Source organism: Sarcophilus harrisii, chromosome 5 (genome assembly GCF_902635505.1).
Source record: "Sarcophilus harrisii chromosome 5, mSarHar1.11, whole genome shotgun sequence".
Classification (NCBI taxonomy): Eukaryota; Metazoa; Chordata; class Mammalia; order Dasyuromorphia; family Dasyuridae; genus Sarcophilus; species Sarcophilus harrisii.
The window spans coordinates 53757181-53782555 of record NC_045430.1 but is presented as its reverse complement, the minus strand read 5'-3'; the positions used below and the strand labels follow the sequence as shown (position 1 = coordinate 53782555).

Genomic DNA, 25375 nt, shown 5'->3' with positions numbered 1-25375 from the left:
GCAGACCTCCTGACCCTTCCCTGTCCTCAAGAATTTACAATATCCCTCTAAAATATTCCAAGATACCTCACTGACATCTTTATCTCTGGGTATTCAGACATCCTGTCTCTGGGCTTTAAGGATTTATGGTCTTCCCCCAACCTGACAGAAGTTCTTCTCCCTCCCCCCCCACCCCCAGCTTCTTGGTTCTTTGTTTCTAAAAGGTATTTAAGAGCTTGAGATACACCCATTCATTGCTGGAGGCTGGCTACTGGCTATGACAGTCTCCCCCAGCCCTGGGACCAACATGGATTCCGTGGTCCCAGTATATCTATCTGACTGGATAATTTGAGATGAGAGTCCTGTCCAGTCAATTATACTCTCCAATTAATAAAATAATGAAAACTCTCTAATTTCTCTCCTGCCTCAGTTTCTCCAGCATTACACTTCTGTGCTTTAAATAGCACCCTCACACACACACACACACACACACCCCTACCTTACAGATATAATGTACCAGAAGTAGAGTACTAAACTACCATGTGGATTTAAAGAAAGGACCCTGAAATTCTAAAATCTCTTGAAGGAGAAAAACTCTGCCTCAGTGAGAAACCACCCCAGGGAATCAAATAAAGTGGTTTGTCTAAGTGGGATTGGTTCAATCCTGAGCTAAAAGAATTTTAACCCTATTGAAATAAAGAGACATTCAATTCTATTCAAATTCCAGAAGAGCTGAAACCCAGCTTGGAGATAAAAAGCGCCAACTTGGAACTCCTTGCAGAGAGGCCCTGACATGCCATGTTATGTCATGCTATACCAAAGAAACCTCTGCCCACTGCAATAATATTCTCTTCCAGTGTTGCCCTCTCTTTATCCTCACCTATTTCCCTAAAGAGACTTTATGCCTCTCTGTCAGGATTTCTCTCAGCCTCTCTGCCAGAACTCCTCCACTGAGGAATTCTGCCTTTCTATTCTTGTATAGTTCCCAATGCCAATAACAAACCTCTTTCATCAGTCTAGCCTTTTCAGGTTTGTAAATTTCTTTACAGAGAATCTCTGCACCACCAGAAGGGGGTTCCCCAAAAACTCCCTACACTTGTGTCAAATCCCAAGGTGGGGCAGGGGAGCCAAACTTCTCCCTTTGGTTCCCTGAACCCTGAACCTGTCACTAGATCTTATTTAATTCCCTGACCACCAGAAACCCTAATCTCATTTTGGTTCCCTAAATCTAGACCTTATCATTTGGTTCCCTGACAAAAGGGAACTCCAAAACCTAAACCTCATCATATTAATTTAATTTATCCAACACTTGTTGGATAAGTTTGTGGAGCATTTTCAAACCTTATGACATTCAAACTTCAAAATGCAATGACTTTTTGACAATTAAGGTAACCAAAACCCCAAAAATTGCCCAAGAGCAAAGTCAGATTGAATAATTTAACCTAAGTATTCCAAAAGAGACATCTATTCAGAATTCTAACGTGGAATTCACATGTCTCCCACTGCAACACTGACAGGAGGAGGAAAATCCCCTTTCCCTACCACCTGCCAAGTTGTGGCAAAAGTAAGAACCCTCAACTCTAAACAATTAGTATTAGATTCCTTGACTTGACTTGTCCTAGGCAAGGCAAATTTTTTATATTTTTTCTGTATACTGTGAAAGTATACACACACACACACACACACACACACACAAACACCATGAAAGAAAGGACACAGCTATTTGGATGTTTGAGACAAACAGACTAGTGTTCTAGAAAAATAAGTAGAAATTATCCATAAGTAAAAGTTTCAATCTACAACACGAAAATCACACAAATAGCAATAAAGACAAATAAATAAGGCTTTTATGAACTAATGTTGAGTTGAAATAGCAAAATCAAGAAAACACTATAACTAATTATAAACTGAAAAGAACAAAAAAAAGAAAAAGAAAAAGAAAATGAATGCCTTGTCATAATTATGATCAAGCTTTAATTTTGAAAAGAAAATTTACCTTTTGCTCTTCACTGTAGAGGGGAAAACTGCAACTATAGAATACTGCATATAATGTCAAACATTACTTATTTTTTTCTATTGCTATTTCTCTCTTTTTTTAAATCTTTGCTAAAAAATATAACTTGTTAAATAGGACACGTTTTTAAGTGTGTAGGATATGATGCAAAGCAATAACAAGATTCTAAGTCTTAAAGCCAGAATGGAAGAATGCTCCAAGATCATCTAGTTCAACCTCCTCATTTAACAGAAAAAGAAAGTGAGGCCCAGAGATATTAAAGGGAGGGTCTAAACCTAGATCCCCTGGCTCCAGAGCTAGATAGTTTTTTAAAATTATGCCAAATTTACTTGAGGCTAATATTATAATGGCTAAAATTAGTACATGTGTTTCATTTTTCAGACTATCCCATTCTATTTACAGTCCTGAGGAAATGAGAATTTAGAAGCAAGAAACAGAATAAAAGACTTTGAGAGAAAAGATAAAAAGATCAGGAGTTCTGAAGAAAGAACATCATAAGGATTTATATAGGATTTGGGAGCTTCCTACTTTTGTTAATCATCAGAATACATCTAACTCCCTGGTTATGCTTTTCTCTTCCTTATATATCTAATATGTATTCAGAATCCTCAGCTTCCTTAAAAAGCACAACTCAGTTATTACTTCCTTTTTTGACACCTTTCCCCTACCTGGAAATATTCATTTTCTCTCTTTGAGTATTGTAACTAACTACTAAGCACACAATTTGTATCTAGTGCAATATATTTTCTGAGGGCATGGGCTTTTGTTCTAATAACAAATATTGAGCAAAATGTCACAGAAAGACCTTAATAAATATGTAAAGAATTGGAGTGAATTTTATTCCCTGGACTCTGAGAATGGGTAGAGTTTCCCTCCTGTTTGGGAAGCATATAGCTCTTTCAAGAGGTGGAAGGATATTTGTTGGGTTTTTTGTTTTTGGAGGAAAGGGGAATGTTGTTTTTTTTACTAGTAATAAGAGGAAAGGAGGGTGGGGGGGGGGAAGAGAATTAAAGAAACCATTTGCATCAAGCTTCTGAATTGATAAATTACTGTTTTTCATGGTCCTGTGATCTTGGTCTTTTAAAAAATAAATTACCATTCATTATCTTTCTTGTTCACCTGACAATAATCAAATTCTAATTGCTTGAACAACTAAATTTTATTCAAACTACTACTTTCAGAAATTCCCTGACCAAAAAGCCTTGGAGATAATCATTTTTTGGTATCAATTTGTAAACAATGGGAGCTGCATTGTTGGCTTATGTTTGTCAAGCACTCAGTGAACTGTTTTTTGCGCTTTCTTAAAAGGGCTTTTCTAATTGTATACCTATCATCTGCTTTTCATACTCTGTAACAACTCTGTATTTTATTTTGTATTTTTTTTGGATTTTATTTTATACTGTGTTACTCTATTTTATTTTATTATTGTTGTTATTTTATTGCTAAGACAGATAAGACATGTCTCATTTCAGTAATGTGGGTCTTTTCTACATATGCCTGTATTAAATTTATTTTGCATTTTTAAAATTTTATTTTATACTGTGTTACTCTGTATTTTATTTTATTATTGTTGTTGTTTTATTGGTAAGATAGATAAGACATGTCTCATTTCAATAATGTGGGCCTTGCCTATATATGCCTTATATCTTTACCAATTAAGTCTTATACTCATTAAAACTGAGATTATAATTGGCTCTTGCAGTAATATCCAAGGTGGCAAGTATTGTTGTTTTTAACTATTGTTTCTTAAATTTTGTTAAGTAATCTTCTTTTGCTGTTCAGTAAGCATTTCCAAAGTTAAGGAAATGAATTAATAAGGAATTTAAAAATTAAAAATGTGACTTTTAAAAAGTAATTTTTAAAAATGTTAGTACATTAAAAATTCAAACTTTAATATAAAAAGAAAACCCCTTAAAATATATTTTAACATTTTTTGTGAAAGGAAGGAAACTTTAAATATAAATATCAAATTTCAGTTTATCACACACACAAAAAAACAAATGCTAAATCTCTTAGGGAATAAAATAAAGGAACAGTATTATTCACAGTTCTCATTTTTAAACAAACCAATCTAATTGATTTCATGTTTATCTTACCTATGACAGAAGAATTGCTTCGGTTCATGGAGAAAACTGATTTCTCTTCTTGGTTTTGTCTAATATCAAAACTAATGAATGTGCTCTGTATTTTCCCCTTCGTGTTTTAGACACAGTGTTTAACGTTGTCACTCTAGGGATTTGGCATAACATCTTCAGACTTGTAGGCTTTTGTTTCAACAGAAGGTAACTTTAATTTTGCAATTATTGTTTCTACTTTGTGTGCAGATCCCAAACACAACCTTTTTACAGATTCCTCTTACCAAGAGAATCAATGAATATCAATGGATGGAGGGCAAAGTGTAAGTCAAGAAACACAAAAATGTTTTATGTAGTTATAAAGAAAAGCACAATTACCTGAGATGACACCTGAGAACTCTGTAAAAGCAAATGTAGGATCACATTACTGAGTTGTAATAAAAGGCTAAAAACAATATTTTGTGGTATCTTATTACTTATCTACACATACACACATCTCTACCCTCCCACCCCCAAAAAGTACAGTACTTAGAAAATGAGCTTATATCCTAAATAAAAGCAATACACCAAAAAATAAAAATAAAGGGCAGTGGAAGCATTATTTACAATATCTGATGGTATTTTGACAATGATGACAAACATAACTTTGTACAGAATATTATTTAAAGGCTGAACTGTAAATTAATCTAGAGATTCAATCAACAGATCCCTTTATCCCTCTAGTGAAGTCCATAAGAGTCCTTCTCAGAATAATGATTTTTTTAAAAATGCATAAAATGCATTAGATCAAAAGAGGAAACCAATTATATTGAAATGAGGAAATATTTTCCTCCACCCAAGGCATAGATCTCCCAAAATTGACAGACCTTTTAAGGAGGTCTAAATAAGTCTCAATTTCTGGGGTTGGTCCCTGGTTTTGTATCTAGAGTGGGAGGGAAAGATAAAGAAGTTAATAAGCTATTTCTCTTCTCTTTGTAAAACATTCAAAATATGCTAGACTTGCATAATTGAGACTAAAATATAGTTATGTGCATTAAGAGATACGAAGATGAATACGATTTTGTTTGATTGTAAGAAGGTTAAAAATAGCTTATATTTATAAAGGATTTTAAGATTTGCAAAATTCTTTTCATGTATTCCCTCACTTCACAATAGTATGAAGTGGGTGCTATTATCCCTATTTTACATATGAGCAAATTAAAGCTCAAAGACATCAAGTAATTTGTCCATGGTCACACACCCCAAGTAAATCTGAATTTGACTAGATCATATCTTGACTGCAGATTCAATAGTATTCACTATACCAAGCTAGTTTAAGAAAGAAGTTGTTTCCTCCAATTTAGTGGAAATACATAAATAACTGTAACAAAAAATATAAATTATCTGTACTTACAATAATTTCCATTTAGACAGTACATGAGGTTATTACTATACAAAAATGGAACCAAAGAAAGAGGAAGCCATGGTGAATAACACACCTTAATAACCTTACCTTGAACTCATCATTTGCTTAATGTTTTTATATTCACCAATTAAATAAACATTACTTAAGTTCTTATAATTTTATAAATACTGAAATTCATAAACTTTTATAGTATTTAGTTTTATTGGATCATCCTGTTCCAATGCCAATACAGATAAATTACCCTACTTAATATCTGAGGAGGAAAGTAGTATTCCATAGTATTCAACAAGGACATTCTTATTCACTAGTTGCATATATACGATATCTCCATCATCTTTTACTGTCTTTTACTACTATAAGATGCAAAATATTAATATCTACAACTATGTTACTGTGTGGAAAGGAAGGCATGCTTTTGAGAATATACAGCACCCACAGCTAACAGTTATTGTATTATCCTTTATAATTTAAAAAAACATTTTTATATGATATACATTTTCTTGTTTGCTCTGAACCTTTTGAGAATGGTAATTTATGCTTAACTGCATCCTTCTAAGAGATAGAACATATAAGTAGATAGAACACAAGAATTGGAATCAAGAAATCCAGCCTCAAATATTTGTGTGATTCTGAGTAAGTCACAAAGCCTTATTTTCTTCATACATAAAATGGGAAACATCACAACATCCACTTAACAATACTGTTACATCCAATAAGAGAGTGAATATAAAGCCATCTGCAAAATATAATTGTTGTTCTTTTTGTTTTCCCAAATGACAAACAGGTGAGACTACCTGTTAGAATCCTTACAAAGTGTTAACTCATTAGAGTTGATGGAAACAATGCTTGTGTGCTTAGGATTTACACCTTTGGGAGAATTCACACATTAGAGCTCACACCTTTGAGAGTTCACACATTAGCTCATACATTGGAGTTCATAAATTCAGGAAATTCACATGTCAAAAACTCACAATCCCACTCTCTCAGAGGAGGAGTCAACCTTTGGGTTCACACCTTTAAGAGATCAAATATAAGAAGCTCTTAGAGCTTCAGTCAGTCAGTCAGTTAGTTCGGAAGACTGCCAGGAGTCGGAGTTGAGTTAGAGCAGAAACTAGCAGAGACAAAAGACTAGCACGAGAGCTCTGGGAACCAAAGAAAACTCAAGTCAGTCAGTTAGGAAGATTGACAAGCTAGAGACTGCAGTCAGGCAGAATGAAGGATTCAGAGGAGGAGAACCAAGATTCAGAGGGAACTGGAGTAGACAAAAGACAAGCTGGAAGAGCTCTTGGAACCAAGGAGGGAGATAGGCCTCTAAGAAAGCTAACCGGGCCCAAGGAAAGTGGCAAGACTTGGAAGGAGAAAATAAACATTTGGATTTTAACAGCTGGCTGCATTTGGGGTGATTATTACGTTGAACTGAAACTAAGGCTGCCTCCAGAAAACCTCCCCAAGAAACCTGCTCCTAGAGAACCATTATATTTTAGAAAAGAAGAACATCACAACTATCATGTATAATTCCTATAACTTCTAAAAGCAAATTTGGTTGCTTTGTTAGAAAACACAATGTATTTGGAAAGGATCAAAAATTGTAACTGGATCTATCACTTCATTTCTTTGGCCCTCAGACTCCCTACCAGAAAAAAAAAAATGAATTACTACATTTGGCAACAATTATTTTTTAAAAGATGGTATTTACAACAATTTAAAAGTTCTATACAGCACCGTAAAAACATTAATTGATTCTTGCTAAGTTCTATTATTAGCTCTGTTTTTTCAGGGATGAAACTAGAACTACAAGAAGATAAATGACTTACAGACAATCACAAAGCCAGGACATCCCTGCACCACAAAAGTCCCATATGTAAATTTGAAAAAGTCCCATCAAGTTCTCATATGAGAGCTAGAGGCAGGAATTAACCTAGTTGAAATCAGTACTGAAAACAAATATAAAGATACTTTTATACTTTATGGTGTATGTTTTTCTAGCATTCTATTTACTACTTTAATTTATCTAGTTCTGAGAGAGCAAGGTTGAGATCTCCCACAATTATAATTTTACTATTTCTTCTTGCAACTCTCAACTTCTCCTTTAGGAATTTAGATGCTATACCACTTGTTACATATATGTTTAATATTGATATTGCTTCATTATTTATGGTACCCTTTAGCAAGACATAGTTTCCTTCCTTATCTCACTTAATTAGATCAATTTTTGCTTTTGTTTAATCTGAAATCAGGATGGCTACTCCTGCTTTTTTTATTTCACCTGAAGCATAATAGATTCTGCTCCAGCTTTTTACCTTTACTCTGTATGTATCGCTCTGCTTCAAATGTGTTTCTTATAAACAACACAATGTAGGATTCTGGCTTTTAATCCAGTCTGCTAATCACTTACACTTTACAGGAGAGTTCACCCACTACTAATTCTGTATTCATCTCCTTTCTTTCCCTCAATTATAATAGATTTCCTTTGCCTCTTCCTGAGATGTTATTTCCCTCATTTTATCTTCACTTTCTCCTTTTTTTCCTGTTACCATCCCCTTTCTACCTTTAGTTTCTTTTTTATAACAGTAAAATTAGATTATGCATGTACTCTCTATATATACCCATAACAAATACAGTTCTCAAGAGTTCTTTTCTTTTTACCTTTTTGTGCTTCTCTCCACTCCTATATTTGGAGGTTAAATTTTTTGTTTAGCTCTGGTCTTTTCATCAAAAATAAATGTAACTCACCAGTTTCATTGAATGTCCATCTTCTTCCCTGAAAGAAAATGCTCAGTTTAACAGGGTAATTTATTCTTGACTGCCTTCCAAGTTCCTTTGCCTTTTGGAATATCAGATTCCAAGTCCTTTATTCCTTTAAAGTGGAAGCTGCTAGATCCTGTGAAATCCTCATTGTGGCTCCTCTGTATTTGAATTGTCTCTATCTGGCTGCTTTTAATTTTTTTCCTAAGTCCAATAGTTCTGAAATTTAGCCACAATATTCCTTGGGGTTTTAATTTTGGGGACTCTTTATGGAGGTGTTGGGTGAATTCTTTCAATGCTCATTTTATCTTCTGATTCCGTGACATCCAGGCAGTTCTCTTTGATGATTTCTTGAAAAATAGTGTGTAGGATTTTAGGGAGTCCAATAATCCTTAGATTGTCTCTCCTAGATCTATTTTCCAGGTCGGTTGTTTTCCCATTAAGGTTTTTTTTTTTTTCCCTACTTTTTCTTTTTTCTTTTTTGGTTTTGCTTGACTGATTCTTGTTGTCTCATTAAGTCATTCATTTCCAATTTTTTAGTTCTGAATTTTAGTGAATTATTTTCTTCATTTATTTTTTTTAACTTCTTTTTGTATTTGTCCAATTGAAGTTTTAAATGAGTTGTTTTGTTCTATGAATTTTTTTTCCATTTCACAAATTCTGTTTTTTAAGGTGTTATTTTCTTTTTGTTTCACAAATTCTGTTTTTCTGGAAGTTGTTTTCTTTTTCCATTTTATCAAATCTACCTTTTAATGAGTTATATGCCTTTTCCAAACACTCTTGCAAAGTTTTCATTTCCTTTTCCCATTTTTCTTCTACCTCTCCTTTAAGATCCTTTTTAATTTCTTCTATAAGAGTCTTGTGTAATAGGGATCTTTTCGGGCTTCATCTGAAGACAATCTGCCTTCAGTCTCCTCTGGGTTTAAAGTCTGTTCTTCTCTTTCACCATAAAAGCTGTCTGTGGTCAGAGTTCTCTTTACTTTTTTACTCATTTTTTAAAAAAAAGTTAAGGTATGCTTTTACGACAGGGGAGGTTTTCCAAGCTTCCTCTATAAGCAGCCAGGGATGTTGGATCAGTGCTGACTCACTCCCCCTAGTGCTGGGTGAGCATGGCCGGGTCCCATGAGATTCTGGCATTATGAGGTTCACTTTTGTGTTTGTATTAGATGTTTTATAACTTCTCTGCTGAGCTCCTGGCTTGCAATAAGGGCAGAGTGGCCAACACTGCTGTAGGTTTTTATAGATTTCTGTAGATTCTCCAGCAAGGGGTCTGCATCATTCTGTGGAGCCCTCACTACCCTGGAGACTCCTCACCACCCTGGGACTCTGCGCTCTCTAAGCTGGTGTCTGTGCTCAGCTGCTCCTTCCCATTTCCAATTGAAACAGATCTTTTCTGGAGATCTTCAAGATTATCTTCTGCTGATAATTTGTTGCACTCCCAATATTTGTGGATTATGCTGGTCCAAAGTTAACTCAGAGGCTAGATTTGCTAATTAGTCTGAGAATTAGTAGAAAGTCAGAAAGAAAGGTGTGTCCTTTGCCATCTTGGCTCCACCCCCAGAAGTAGTGCATGTTTTTAAAACTCCATATTTTAATACGCTAACATTTTTTTCTACACTTTCTTATTGATCAAAAATAACCAAAATATATCCATTAGATTTAAAGAATATCTTGGGTTTTCAGGAATATAATTAATAACTATATATTCTAATTTGGTTTATAGCACTGAATAAAGATTCCTAGGTTGAGTAACAGAAAAATCCCAACTTCTCAAATTTATAAAGGAGCATTCTGTATTCTAAAGAGATGAAACCCAGGTTCTAAAGGAACCTATGGTTTAAAGTTTAAGTGTTACAGCACTTTAAACAATAAATCTCACCAGAAACAACAACAAAAATTTCTGTTTTGAGTAATTTTGACAAGTTTAAGAAGTCTTCTCATAATGAAAGAATTGTGAGGATAGATAGGATTTAAATAGATAGAAGCATAATTTGGGTTGAGATAACAGTATAACTATAGGCAACACCCTGGAAATGAGTGAGGTTGGAGAGCAATGATGAAACTAGCTAGAGGAGAGGACTGGGACTTAATGATATTGTCAAGGGAAAGCCACTGGAAGATTGTGAGCAGGAAAGTAACAAAACAAAATTGGTCCCATTTGTCCACACGCTATTTAACATTTTTATGAGTAACTTCAAAAACAGGGTTGATAGCATTAAATTAAATGAAAAGATGACAGATTAAAAAAAAAAAATCAAAAAAACCGTATCAGGGAAAGTCAATTTGGATAACAGCAAGCAGAAGACCTTTGACAGGCAAAAATGTTGGCCATTCTATTAAGAAAACAATGAATAGAAATAAATGTAATTTTGTATGTGGGAGAATGGGGAACAAAAATGAACTTTATAAATATAAAATGGATGAGATATAATCTAGAGGAAAGGGTATAGTTATTGTGTGCACTAAATAGCAAGTGTCATAGGGTACCCAAAAATATTAATTCAATCTTAAATTTTCTTTAAAAAATGTTTGCATTAGAGAAATAAAAACTATGCTGTATTCTTACTGCTTAGACATTTGGAATATCTTATGCAATTCTCTGTGGTGAAATTAAGTACGTTAGAGAATATCCACAAGATGATGACCAGGACAGTGCAGGGCTTGGATATTAACCATATAAGTAACATTTGAAAAACCTAGGAGGTTCCTTCTAGTTCCAACTAGGAGTTAGAAACTAAATAGTGGAAAGGGCTAAAGCTTTGCATAAGGTAAGCTGCCATGTCTTTAAGCAAAACATATTGTTATTTGTCAAAGCTGATATAAAAGGAATTTGTGTTCAGATATGATTTACACTTGACAATCTCAAATGGGCCTTTAAACCTCTTAGATTCTGTGATACTTTTTTAAAAATAAGAGTTACAATGCTGAAAACCAGAGTAGAGAGGACTAAACTGTAGGAGAATGACAGACAATTCTAATTAAGACAATAAGATGCCGGGTGAATCCATGAAAAAGAGAACTGTTAAAAATTGCAGAGACAAATTTTGGTTAACTAAATAGATGAAAAACAAAGGAAAAAAAAATATTGTTTCAAGGTATTTATAGCTTGGGCAACTGACAAAATGGCATTTCCACTGATGGAAATATGGAGTACTAAGCTAGGGATTTGGTAGAAGGTTGGGGAATGGGTTCAAATGTTGTACAAGTTTAGTTTAAGTTAAAATGAGAATATTGACAAATAGAAGGTGCTATAGGCAGCCAGCTTGTCGCTGAGAGGTGGAAATTAAAACTGTAGTTTTGAGATCTAACATAATGGATACCATATAGTATTAATTATTAAGGGAAAAGAACAGAGAAAGAAAATGTAGGGAGCCAATGATTGGACCTTTGAGAATACTCACAAGTTAAGTACTGAGAGGGGGAAAAAAAAAAAAAGAGGAAGGAAAATGATCAAGGAGATAAGACATAAGCATTTTTTTAAAGCATACCTATTTATACCTAAAGCTATCATTTTTTCCCCACAAGCCAGCTAGTTATAGTAAAGAAGAAAAACAACAATAAAAGTTGTAGAAAGCTTTCAGTAATGAAGATTACTACTTATGTTTGTTCCAACAAATATTTGAAAATGAAATATCAAGTTATTAAATTTATACCTATACCTCAAATAAAAACTTAACCCTGTCAATGGAGAACTAGCCCTGCTTACATTAGGCACATTCCTCTATATAAAAAGAATAAGATTTGAAATCTAATACTTAGAACAATTTTGTTAACAAAAGAAGGCAACCCAATATTTTAACCATTCAACCATTTTCAAATATTAAAAGAGAACAGCTTTTAAGAAAAGCACCAAAATTCTAAATATATACAAAGAAAAAGTTAATAACAATTCAGAGCTCAAAAAGCATATTTTAAAATATACTTTAAGTTTATAAATTACAAGAAAATATTTTGAATTAGTTGCAAGATGTTCAAGTTATAGCCACAGTTACCAATGGTAATCCATCATTTCCTAGCAAGCACTCATATTTCCAATCAGAAAATATGTGCTTCTGGACCATTATATAATTTTTTATAGACTTACAAAACCAAAAACCAAAACAAAATTTTATATCAATGTCTTTAATCAAAATTACCATAAAAATGTTAATCTAATAATTAAGAGTTATAGCTAACTTTTTTTAATAGCTTTTTATTGACAAAACATATGCATAGGTAATTTTTCAACATTGATCCTTTCAAAAACTTCTGTTCCAACTTTTCCCCTCCTTCCCTCTACCCTCTCCCCTAGATGGCAGGGAGTCCCATACACGTTAAATATGTTAAAGTATATGTTAAATACAATATATGTATACATATTTATACAGTGGTCTTGTTACATAAGAAAAATAAGATTTAGAAAGAAAGTAAAAATAACCCGGGAAGAAAAAACAAAAATGCAAACAAACAAAAACAGAAAGAGTGTAAATAGTTTGTTGTGATCCACACTCATTTCCCAGTGTTCTTTCACTGAGTGTAGCTAATTCTGTTCAATTACTGATAACTGGAACTGATTTGGATCCTCTGATTGTTGAAGAGAGCCACTTCAATCAGAATTGATCCTCATATACCACTGTTCCTGCTTCTGGTCATTTCACTTAGCATCAGTTCATGCAAGTCTCTCCAAACCTATTCATCCTGCTGGTCATTTCTTACAAAACAATAATATTCCATAACATTCATATACCACAATTTACTCAGCTATTCTCCAATTGATGGGCATCCATTCAATTTCCAGTTTCTGGCCACTACAAACATTTTTGCACATACAGATCCCTTTCCCTTCTTTATTATTTCTTTGGGGTATAAGCCCACTAGTAACTCTGCTGGATCAAAGGGTATGTATGCACAGTTTCACAACTTTTTGAGTATAGTTCCAAATTGCTCTCTAGAATGGTTGGATCTGTTCACAATTCCACCAACAATGCATCAGTGTCCCATTTTCCAACAGTCGTCATTATCTTTTCCTGTCATCTTAGTCAATCTGAGAGGTATATAGTAGTATCTCAGAGTTGTCTTAATTTGCATTTCTCTGATCAATAATGATTTGGAACACCTTTTCAATATGGGTAGAAATAGTTTCAATTTCATCAGCTGAAAATGTTCATATCTTTTGTCCATTTATCAATTGGAGAATGGCTTGATATTTTACAAATTTGAGTCAATTCTCTATACCTTTTGGAAACGAAGCCTTTATCAGAACCTTTAACTGTAAAGATGTTTTCCCACTTTATTGCTTCCCTTCTAATCTTGTCTTGCATTATAGTTTTGTTTGCACAAAAGCTTTTTAACTTGATATAATAAAAAATATTTTGTGATCAACAATGATCTCTAGTTCTTCTTTGGTCACAAATTCCTTCCTCCTCCACAGGTCTGAGAGGTAAACTATCCTATGTTCTTCTAATTTACTTATAATCTCATTCTTTGTGTCTAGATCATGAATCCATTTTGACCTTATCTTTGTATAACTGTGTTAAGTGTGGGTCAATGCTTAGTTTCTGCCATATAGTTTCCAATTTTCCCAGCAGTTTTTGTCAAATAGTGCACTCTTATACCAAAAGTTGGGATCTTTGACTTTGTCAAACACTAGATTACTATAGTCATTGACTATTTTGTCCTGTGAACCTAACCTATTCCACTGATCAACTAGTCTATTTCTTAGCCAATACCAAATGGTTTTGGTGATTGCTGCTGCTTTATAATATAGTTTTAGATCAGGTACAGCTAGGCCACCTTCATTTGATTTTTTTTTTCATTAGTTCCTTTTAAATTCTTGACTTTTTGTTCTTCCAGATGAATTTTGTTGTTATTTTTTTCTAGGTCATTAAAATAGTTTCTTGGGAGTCTGTGTGGTGTAGCACTAAATAAATAGTTTAGTTTAGGTAGTATTGTCACCTTTATTATATTCACTCAACACTTAATATTTTTCCAATTGTTTAGATCTGACTTTATTTGTGTGAAAAATGTTTTGTAGTTTTGCTCATATAGTTCCAGACTTTCCCTTGGCAAATAGATTGCCAGATATTTTATATTATTAATAGTTATTTCAAATGGAATTTCTCTTTGAATCTCTTGCTGTTACTAAATCCTGCATATTTGCTAAAGTTATGCATTATTTCTAATAGCTTTTTACAACTTAGGGTTCTCTAAGTATACCATCATATCATCTTCAAAGAGTCATAATTTGGTTTCCTCATTACCTACTCTATAGCAAACTTTTAAAATGTAAAAGTTTTTAAAAACTGGTCATGTAAAAAAAATTCAATTTACAAACGTTTCAAAAATATGTAACTTAACTAAAAGCACTAATTTAAAAAAAAATATTAGAACAGAAAAATCCATATATGCTGCAATACAGGCTGCCCTGAATAAAAACAATTATGCCACTAGAGAATGCCCAAATACCAGACATGTACATTTTAACCAAATGAGAAATATTCTTGAATGTCTTATTAGGAGAGTGATAAAAATACACTGGTCCAAGCAATTGATGGACCATCTGAGCCACAATGTTTCTAAAAGTAATCTAAGAAGATACATCTAGAATGTATTGTAGCAATAATAATAATAAACATTTATATAAGCATCTATTTGGTTCTAGGTACTATTCTAAGTGCTTTACAAATATCTCATTTCATCCTCACAACAACACTGTGAGAGAGATGTTAAGTGAAGTAAACCTTCACAGAGGAATTTGAAGTAAGATTTGAGGAACTGGTTGATAAAAAAGAAAAGATATTTATGGGAATTGTGGGAAACAAATGAATCAAATTTGGCTGGAATATGGTATATGTTAAGCTGCGTACCAGGTAATAAAGCGGGAAGGATTCAAATGACTTAATGAACTGAAATGCCAGAAATAAAATAGATTTCTCTGTAAGTAAACTAAGGTGAGAATCACAATTTTTAAAAATTATTATTTTTTGTATTTTTGGATTCCAAATTCTCTTCCTCCCTCCCAATCTCTCCACCATCCATTAAGAAAGAAAGCAATACAATATCAATTACATATATAGAATCATGCAAAATATATTTCTCTATTAGTCATATTTCCAAAACAAAAACATTAAAGGAAGTAGAAATTTCGACTTCAAATTTGTACTCCCCTCTCTGGAGGTGGATAGAATTTTTTTTTTCCCTGCACAAGTCCTCTGAAACTGTCTTGGCTCATTGTATTAATTGGAGTAGCAAAGTCTTTCATAGTTGCTGTTACTGTTACAATGATCTTCCAGCTCGTCTTACTTCAATTTGCATCAGTTCATATAGGTCTTATACCAAGGGTCCTCAAACTACGGCTCGCGGGCCAGATGCGGCACCTGAGGACGTTTATCCCCCTTACCTACGGCTATGAAGTTTCTTTATTTAAAGGCCCACAAAACAAAGTTTTTGTTTTTACTATAGTCCGGCCCTCCAACAGTCTGATGGACAGTGAACTGGCCCTCTATTTAAAAAGTTTGAGAACCCCGTCTTATACTTTTTTTCTGAAATTACGTTTCTCATCATTTCTTAAAAGTAAAATAGGACTTTATGACAATCATATGCCACTTGTTCAACTATATTTCCCAAATAATGAGTATGCTCTTGATTTCCAATTCTTTGCCATCACAATAAGAGTTGATATAATAAATCTTTCTAATTATAAGTCCTTTTATTTTTTTCTTTGATCTCTTTGAGATTCACACCTTGTGGTGGTATCGGTGGGTAAAAGAGAATGCCGAGTTTTATAATTCTTTTGGCACAAAAGTTTGTTTTTCAGAATGGTTGGACCAGTTCACAATTTTAGCAATACTTCATTAGTGTACCTATTTCCCCTCATCCCCTTCCCAGTATTCGTCATTTCTTATAAATGTGAGATGGTATCAAGATAAAGTTATGTTCGTTCGCAGTTCTGGAATCGACAGTGATTTAGAACATTTTTTTTCATGTGACGATAGATAGCTTTTATTTCTTCTTCTGAAACCTGCCATTTGTCAACTGGGAAATGGCTCTTAGTTTTATAAATTTGACCAAATTCTTTATCTACCTGAGGCCTTTATGAGAGAAATTTCCTGTAAAAATCTTCAATATTATTTGTATGGTACTTTGTAGCAAAATATCGTTTTCTTTATTATAACAGTTAACAAGGTCTATTTATGCTTCTGCTTTGTCCAAGATCATGACTGCTACTCATGCCTGTTTTTATTTCAGCTGAAGAATATCTGATTCTTCTACAATCCTTTATTCTTCTACAATCCTGAAAGTGAAAATTTTCTTTTCAGCCCAGGTCTTTTCCTCAAGAATGCTTGGAATTCCTCTATTTCATTAAATGCCACCATCTCCTCCCCAATTCCTCCCCGCTTTTATCTTGAAGATTTATATTCAGTTTTGCTGAGCAGGCTATCCTAGCTTGTAATCCTTTCTTCCAAAACATCATACTCCAAAATGCTAAATACCAATTATAACTCCATTTGAATTGTTTCTGGCTACTTGAAGTATTTTCTCTTTGACCTGGGAGCTCTGGAATTTAGCTATAATATTCTTGGGAATTTTCATTTTGGGATCTCTTTTCAGGAGGTGATTGGTGGATTCTTTCCATTTCTATTTTACCCTCTGGATCTAAAATATATAAGTAACTTTCCTTTAAAATTTATTGAAATATGATGATCATATCTTTCTAGTAATCTAATTCTTAATTTCCCTCTCCTTGCTCTGTTTTCCAGGTCAGTTACTTTTCCTATGAGACATTTCACATTTTTTTTTTTATTCTTTTACTGTTTCTTGATGTCTTATGGAGTTATTAGCTTACCAATTCTAATTTTTTTTTTTTTTGAGGCAATTGGAATTAAGTGACTTGCCAGGGTCACACAGATAGGAAGTGTTGTGTCTGAAGACAGATTTGAACTCAGATTCTCTTGACTTCAGGGCTGATGCTCTATCCACTGCGCCACCTAGCGCCCCTCTAATTTTTAAGGAATTATTTTTCTCAGCGAGTTTTTGCATCCTCTTTTCTGCGTGGAAAATTCTGCTTTTTAAGGACTTCTTTTTTTCAGCAAATTTTTGTGCTTATTTTACTATTAAGCCAATCATGTTTTTTAGAGTATTATTTTCTTTAATATTTTTATGTCTCTTTTACTAAAGTATTCATTCTATTTTTACAATTTTCTTGCATCACTCATTTCTCTTCTCATTCTTTCCTCTTCCATTCATCACTTTAATTCTTCCAGGAATTCTTGCTGTATCCTGCCACATGATAGTTTTTTTAATATAGTCAAGTTCTTTTTTGTTACTGTTTACTCATTTTTCCCAGTCTCTTTTTTGACTTTGAAGTATATGTTACAGTTCTCATCTAGGGGTAGGTCGGCACAGTTCCAAGTTTCAGGTTTCTCTATTCTGCTGCTATCTGATAAAGTTCTGGGAATGGGCAAGTTCAAGTGCTTCAAGATAATGTATCCCTGGAGAAGTGCGGTCACTGCTTTCTTACTTTACCTTCTGGTCTTTACCCAGGAAGGTCTCCTGGCCATATAGCCACAAGTGCTAGTATTCCTTTTGTCCCTAAAACAAGGAGATCCTGTTGCCCTGAAGTTAAAAGCAGTGCTCCTGATCATAACAAGAAAGCCCTTGTGACAGTCTAACTGTGACCACTCCCAGGAAAGCCTAGAATGTCCCTTTGTAGGATAAAAACTCCTGTTCCTACAATACATTTTAAATGGGAATTATCTATCAAGCAATGGTGTTTTTACCTTTAGTTTTAAAAGTTTAGTTTTTTGAGTACCTTTAATTTTGAAAAAAAGCACAAATGGAGAGAGAAAACATGATATCCCTTGAAAACAATAAACAAGAGCAGAAACTATGAAACTATATCTTCACATTTCCCATCCCAAACATGCTCAAGTCCTATGATGACACTTATGAATCTTTGTGTCCAAAATTATGATTTCATATACCTACATAGTTTCTCTTAGAAAACTCCCACTACCACTGCAGAGTAACAACCATTCTATAGCATACAATCTTAGAAAGCTAGGAGATACAAAAGTTACATGACCTGTCTGAGGCACAAAGTAAGCACGTATTACTGGCTAAAAGTGAAGTGAGGTCTTAATATCCCCAAAGCAGACCTTGAATGAACTATCAGATGATGTCTTTCTATAGATAATTAACTTTTCAAATGTCTATTTAATTATTCTTCTATAAAATCATAAAATAATCATCATAATACCAAAGACTTCACTTCTCTTTTGTTCCATAATACTGATTTTGAAAAATACATCATAAAATTCTAAACAAATGAAAAACTAATTTTTCATTATATGCGAGGCAGAAAATACAAAGTGTCATTTAAAAAAAAGAAAATAAATTAAAATAAAGTGTGATTTTGAGTGATTATCAAGAGTTGACGAGGATTCAAAATTTACTTATTATTTAGATATGTAGCAGATTCTGGATACTAACTCTACATATATAAAATTTTAAAGAGCAAGAGTATCTGCTTCTCAACACAGTGGAAGAGGTTAATATATATTAAAGTAGATGCTTCTGAGCTAGAAGAATGTCAGCTTTATAAAACTGGCCAAAAGGCACACAAGTTATTTATGTCAAGGAAAAGAAAAAAGGAAAGATAAAAATTAAAAGACAAAATTCACAGAATTCACTTATATTAAAAGTACTATTTCTGAAAGAGAAAGCAAAAAAATCAAAAAAGTAAAGATGGTCAAAAACAAAAAACTGCACATTACTGTTTAATAATTAGCAGCTCTCACCCTGACTATGAGCAATTCCTGGACTCAGGGATGGCTGAAGCAAATCTTTGGTTGGAGTTAAGTAGGTTTCTTTTCCCTGTCGCTGATTCATCTTCACTGAGGTCAGAAGGTGTGAATCATCACTGTTTGTTACCAAAGCTAGAGGAAAAAAAGAAAATCATTGTTTATCAAAGCTAGAGGAAAAAAAGGAAAAGCAGATAACTTTACAGCAGCATGTTAGTTCCTGTGGTATATAGTCCCTCTCCATTTCCTGGTTACTTGTTTTTTAACTTCTCTTAAAGATTCACATTGCCATTTTTGGTGTAATATTCTTGAGAGTTTTGACTTGAGATGTAACTGAATAAAGCTCTGACACTGGAGTCAAGAGGGCCTGAGTTCAAATTTGACCTCAGTTACCCAAGCCTTCCTAGTCGTGTAATCCTGGGCAACTCATTTAACCCCAGTTGCCACACAACACATACACACACACACACACACACACACACGCAATCAAAAAACCAAAATGCCATCTTAAAAAAAAGATTTTGACTACTTAAAAATTAACCAGTTACAACACTATAAATGGTTTAAGGGGAAAAGAGGGAGGATGTACAATGTTATTTTAATTGCCCAAAGGATATTCAAAAGTTCATCTTAACAAAATTGAGTATGGGTACAGAGTTTGAATAAAGAATTTCAAAGCACTGTTAAGTAATAAATATTTAACATTCTATAGAAAAATCACATGACAAGTTGGTGGTAGACAGCAGTTCGAAGAAATAGGTTAATAAATATCACATTTATAAAAATATAAAATAGAGAAATGAATCAATTTTTATATTTTACCATTATAGGGGATAAGAGGCAAAAAAACCTAGGATAATTTTGCTTAGATAAGTGTTAGCCCTTATTTAACTGAAAAGTCCAGTTATGAGGACTATCCCATTCTCCAACCACAATGAGAAACTGAGATGTTACTGAATATTTCTCCTTCTGATAACCGCAAAGAGGGCCAAATAGTGTAGGAATGGTAGTGCACAGTGCCTCGCTATTCAGAAAAGATCAGAAATCCTATTCTTTAATTACTTCTACTACCTCACCCCTTGTACAACTTGCCTAGTTAAAAGGCACTAAAATATTCTCTGAATATAAACCATATAATTATACAGTAAACAAAATGTCAGACACCAACATTTTGTTGTGTAATTTATTTATTGCAATTTTAGTTTTGTCATTATGTCAACTTTGTACCTGAACTAATAAAATATTAATTAATCATTAAACATTTATTAAGTGCCTGCTAAGTGCCAGAAATACAGAATGAGGTAGAAGTCAAGTCCTATCTTCAAGGAACTTATAATCAAATGAGAGAGAAAAAAGGCAAATGTAGGATAGACTGGAAAAGTAGGAGGGGGGCTAAGTTATAAAGGACTTCGATAGATACAGAAAGAACAGAGATTAAAGTATGGTGCCCTCTACTGGCTTCCACTAAATACGGAAGTGAACTTCAAAGTAAAATAGAAACCACACAGGGAAATTTAACTGTAATGAAAGTTAGAATATATGTTCAACGTGGACCCTATTTTGAGACTAATGAAAGCCCACAGCAATGCCTAAGTCTAAAAGCCTGATTAAGCATAATATCGTCCCTTAATTTAAGTGGAATCTAAGACAAAAAAAAAAAAAAGATTTTAGATGATCTTCATAGGGCAGAGGTATAGAAAACTGAAACTCCAAAAAGGCAAGCTTGAATCAGACTATAGAGCACTTAAGGTTAATTACCTATTCCATGTGAGACAATAGCTCTATATACATATTTAGATGAGATGATGATGTGATGGCTTTCATCATTACATATTTAGATGAGATGAAGATGTGATGGCTTCTCCTCATCATTGGTGCTTGCTGAATGTTGAATGTTGAGATAATCTTAGGCAAGGATTGGAGGGGGAGAGAGGAGAAGCCAATGTTGCTTGGCTGCAGGACAAGGAGAAGAGAGGCTGGAGACTGGACTCCAGGATCCAGGATACATCTTTGGCAAGCGGCCTGGCAGCTTGCCTGCCTCCTTCAATTCTCCCCCAAAAGGCCAAGGACTTTGATTTATCCTGACTCTTGCTAACCCTGAGGCCTTCCAGGGAACTAGCCTTTATTTTACATTTTGGCACCCAACATGGACCAAGGACCCTAATTTCACTGAAGAATTCCCTGTGACCAGGAAATAGGGGGAGTATTAAGATAAATAAACAGGGAACTGACTTTGTTAAGAGCTAAACTAGTTAACTTTCCTTTTCTACTTGAAATGTGCAGATATTAGAAAAAGATTCTCCCCTATCCCCACCCCTATAGAAAGCATACTTAGACTAATAAAGAGGCAAGGTTTGCTTGTAACTTGGGAGCAGACTGGTGGACTCTTGGATACATTAGAATGCATGTCCCCTTGGAAGAAATAGAGGCAGATAATTGCAAATTAGTAGGAGATCAACTTTGTGAATATTACAATGATAAAGGTCCTTCTTATGATCATGCTCGCTCCCAGGACACCCAGAATCAGCCAGAGTCAGGATAAGCAAAAGTCCATCTTTATTCTTGGTCTTTAGAGGTACAAGTGAAAGGGATGGAAGAGAATCTCTGCAACTGCCTTCTCCCTCATCAATGCCGAGAGTGTGTCTCTGGCTAGCTTTACTCCATCCCCTAGTCCCTGCTACAATCCTCTATACACCAATCACTGAGCCAGTATAGATAGTGGAAAGGACCATTTTCCAAGCATATGACCAGAGAGTATCGTCCAATCAGAAGTTAGCCTCAAGCACTCGGCAGTTACGATCTCAGTGCATAGTTCCAGCCCTCTACAGGTCCTGACTCAATTTCCAAAGAAACATTCTATATATACAACAATACAACTGGATTTAAAGAATCCTACAAGTTCTTAAAAAAAGAAGTTTTAAAAGTTTTAAGAGCAGCCAGATTAGGAAACCTGAGGAGAAAGAGTAAGAGAAGGGAGAGGGTAATGAAAGCAACAGAATCCAGGAATATTCTGGACAGCAGCTGTGACAGCTGACCAGCCTATGCTCACTATCTATATAAATGGCATATCATTAGAAGGATTGGTAGACACGGGGGCAGATCATACAGTCATTAGAGGTGCCAAATGGCCCAGTCACTGGCCAAAGATTAAGGCACACACTTATATGTCTGGTGTAGGAGAATCAATAGCAGCTAAAGTTAGTGCTACCCCTTTAAGATAGACATTTGAAGGTGAAACAGGAGGTTTTACTCCGTTAAAGTTGAAAAAATCCCCATCAATCTATGGGGAAGAGACATTTTAGGATTAGCAGGATAACAAATGAGTACTTCGGTTTTTTAGGCAGGGTTGCTATTGAAGGCCTACCAACACTCTCACCTGTTCTTCTTCAATGGAAAACTGATACACCAGTGTGGATAGAACAATGGCCCTTAGCTAGTGATAAAATTCAGGAGTAACTTGACCAAGGACACTTACAACCTTCTCTAAGTCCTTGGAATTCCCCTGTATTTGTTGTAAGAAAGAAATCTGGAAAATGGAGGATGTTGACTGATTTAAGAAAAGTAAATGAACAGATGGAAACTATGGGAACTCTTCAGCCTGGACTTCCATCTCCTACTCAATTGTCTAGAGCAGGGGTCCTCAAACTACGGCCTGAAGGCCAGATGCAGCAGCTGAGTACGTTTATCCCCCTCACCCAGAGCTATGAAGTTTCTTTATTTAAAGGCCCACAAAACAAAGTTTTTGTTTTTAATATAATCCAGCCCTCCAACAGTATGAGGGACAGTGAACTGGCTCCCTATTTTAAAAGTTTGAGGACCCCTAGAGAATGGCCTCTTTGGGTTATAGACATTAAAGATTGTTTTTATTCTATCCCTCTAGACAAAGAGGATATGAAAAGATGTGTCTTTTCAGTACTCATCATTAACTTAGCTAAGCCTTATAAAAGATATGAATGGACAGTTTTGCCCAGAGAGTGAAAAAGAGTCCTACTATGTGTCAAATGTATGTAGCTGCTCCTCGTACTCCAGTAATTAAAGCATTCCAAAAGTAAATAACATTACTTTTGGAAATGCTTTAATTACATTACAAATAACATTACACGGATGATATTTTGGGATGTGCACCTGAGGAACAAATATTAGAAGCATGTCTACAAAAGACCATAGAAACACTAGGAAACTACAAATTGCATATAGCTCCAGAAAAAATTCAAAAACATGCTCCTTTTCAATATTCAGGATATGAAGTATATCCTAAGGTGCTTACAGTACAAAAACTTTCCTTAAGAAGAGAGAAGCTAAACACCTTAAATGACTTTCAGAAATTGATAGGAGCTATCCAGTGGATGTGTCCAGTGTCCAGTTACCTATCAATTGCAACCATTATATGACATTTTAAGGGGAGACAGTGCTTTAAACTCACCACACTAGCTTATACAAAAACCTCAAGAGGCTTTGAGAGAAGTAGAACTGGGCAGTTCTTCATCAAGGAGACAATGTGGGTGAACAAGTGGATTAACCTCCCAGCACAACCAGAACAAAGTCTTACTCCTTACCCAGTGCTTGTGGGAAGAAGTTTTTATTAAAGGCCATTAAGCTAGTAGTACAATTATCTGGGATAAGACCGGAGAAGATATATACCTTTTATACCAATGCACAAATTAATGTATGCTATGAAACCATCCCAGCATGGCAGATTTTATTGGCCATGGCTCCAAATTTTACACACCAGTAGTGGGTCTCCATTAAAGATAACCCAACTATTACATAATTGGCAATGGATTCTTGAAGAAAAGATTTCTAAAGTTTCTCTTAAAGGACCAACTATCTTTACACATGCATCCAAACGTAACATTTGTGCTGTATACTCTCATGACTTAATTATAAATAGAGTAGTCAGAACTTCTTTTCAGAGCACTCAGCAGAATGAATTATATGTGATCATTCTAGCTCTTACTTATTATCCAGGAGATATAAATATATTATCTGATTCGGTCTATTCAGTAGATGTGGTACAAGGAATTGCCACAGCCCAAATCAAATTTGTAGCTTCTAATATATATCACCTCTTTAAGGAACTTCAAGAGCAAGAAAGAAAGCATCCAGGTAAGATTTATATCTTGCATGTGTACTCACATAGTGGATTTTGAGATCCTATTTTTGATGGAAATTCAAAGGCAGATAGCCTTCTCCATCAGAATACATCCTCATACAGTATCATTGTTGAGGTATATAATGATCTCCTGGTTCTGCTCATTTCACTCAGCATCAGTTCATGTAAGTCTCACCAATCCTCTCTGTATTCATCCTGCTGGTCATTTCTTACAGAACAATAATATTCCATAATATTCATATACCACAATTTACTCAACCATTCTCCAAATGATGGGCATCTATTCATTTTCCAGCTTCTAGTCACTACAAACAGGGCTGCCACAAACATTTTGGCACATACAGGTCCCTTTCCCTTCTTTAGTCACTGGCATACCCTTTAATCCTCAAGGACAGGCAATAGCGGAGAGGAGAAACAATGTTAGAATCCTTAGGAAGCGTTAAGTCACTTATGTAATTTAACATGGTACTTAGCAAGTTCTCTAGCTCACTAATGTATTTAAGTACTCATTGGAGTTCACACTTTGGGAAATTCACAAGTCAGGATTCAGGATGAGATTCACAAGTTCAGTGGAGGAGATTCACAAGTCAGGAACCCACAATCCCACTCTCTCAGAAGAGTCAACCTTTGAGTTCACACCTCTAAAAGAGCATATAAAAGGACAAGCCTCAGTCAGGAGTCAGTAGAACTGGAGATTCAGAGAGATCTGGAGGCAGAAGCTGGCAGAGGCAAAGGACAAGCAACAAGAGCTCTTGGAACCAAGAAAAGCTTACCGGGCTATTTTGAAAGAGACAATAAAAGATCTGAACTTTTAACAGCTGGCTGCATTTGAGGTGATTATTACTCTGAACTGAAACTAAGGCTGCTCCCAGAAGTTCCCCAAGAAGTCTGCTCCCAGAGAATGATCATATTTTAGAAAAGAAGAACACTACACATCAAGACACTCCTCCAAAAACAAAAGAAAGGGGGAGCCACAGGTAACCCTAGAGAACTTCTAAATTTAGCTCTTTATATAATTAACTTCTTGATTTTTGATAAAGATGCATTGACTCCGGCAGACAGGTTTTATAACCCACCAGAAGGGCAGTGTCCAGTGCGAGCAGCTCCACTCTCTTTAGATAATTGCCAGGTGACATGGAGAGATTCAGAAAGTGGTGAATGGAAGGGACCTGACAGGTTAACTGCTTGGGGGAGAGGGTTTGCTTGTATCTCCACAAATGGAGAAGGAATCAGATAGGTGCCAACGAGCCGTATTCGCCTTGT

General features: G+C 34.7%; 1 protein-coding gene across 7 annotated transcripts in view; it reads right to left on the bottom strand.

Moving 5' to 3' along the window:
• Positions 1-25375, bottom strand: part of OSBPL8 (oxysterol binding protein like 8) — a 206475-nt gene that overhangs the window by 116741 nt on the left and 64359 nt on the right. For 6 of the 7 annotated variants that reach the window (XM_031937859.1, XM_031937860.1, XM_031937856.1 and 3 more), the window contains one exon: positions 18997-19134. In XM_031937859.1, the coding sequence (XP_031793719.1) occupies positions 18997-19087 (91 nt within the window). In that variant the 5' untranslated portion in view covers positions 19088-19134. Of the gene's footprint in view, positions 1-18996; positions 19135-25375 lie in introns of those variants that run through there. The other variant, XM_031937858.1, reaches the window with a different exon arrangement.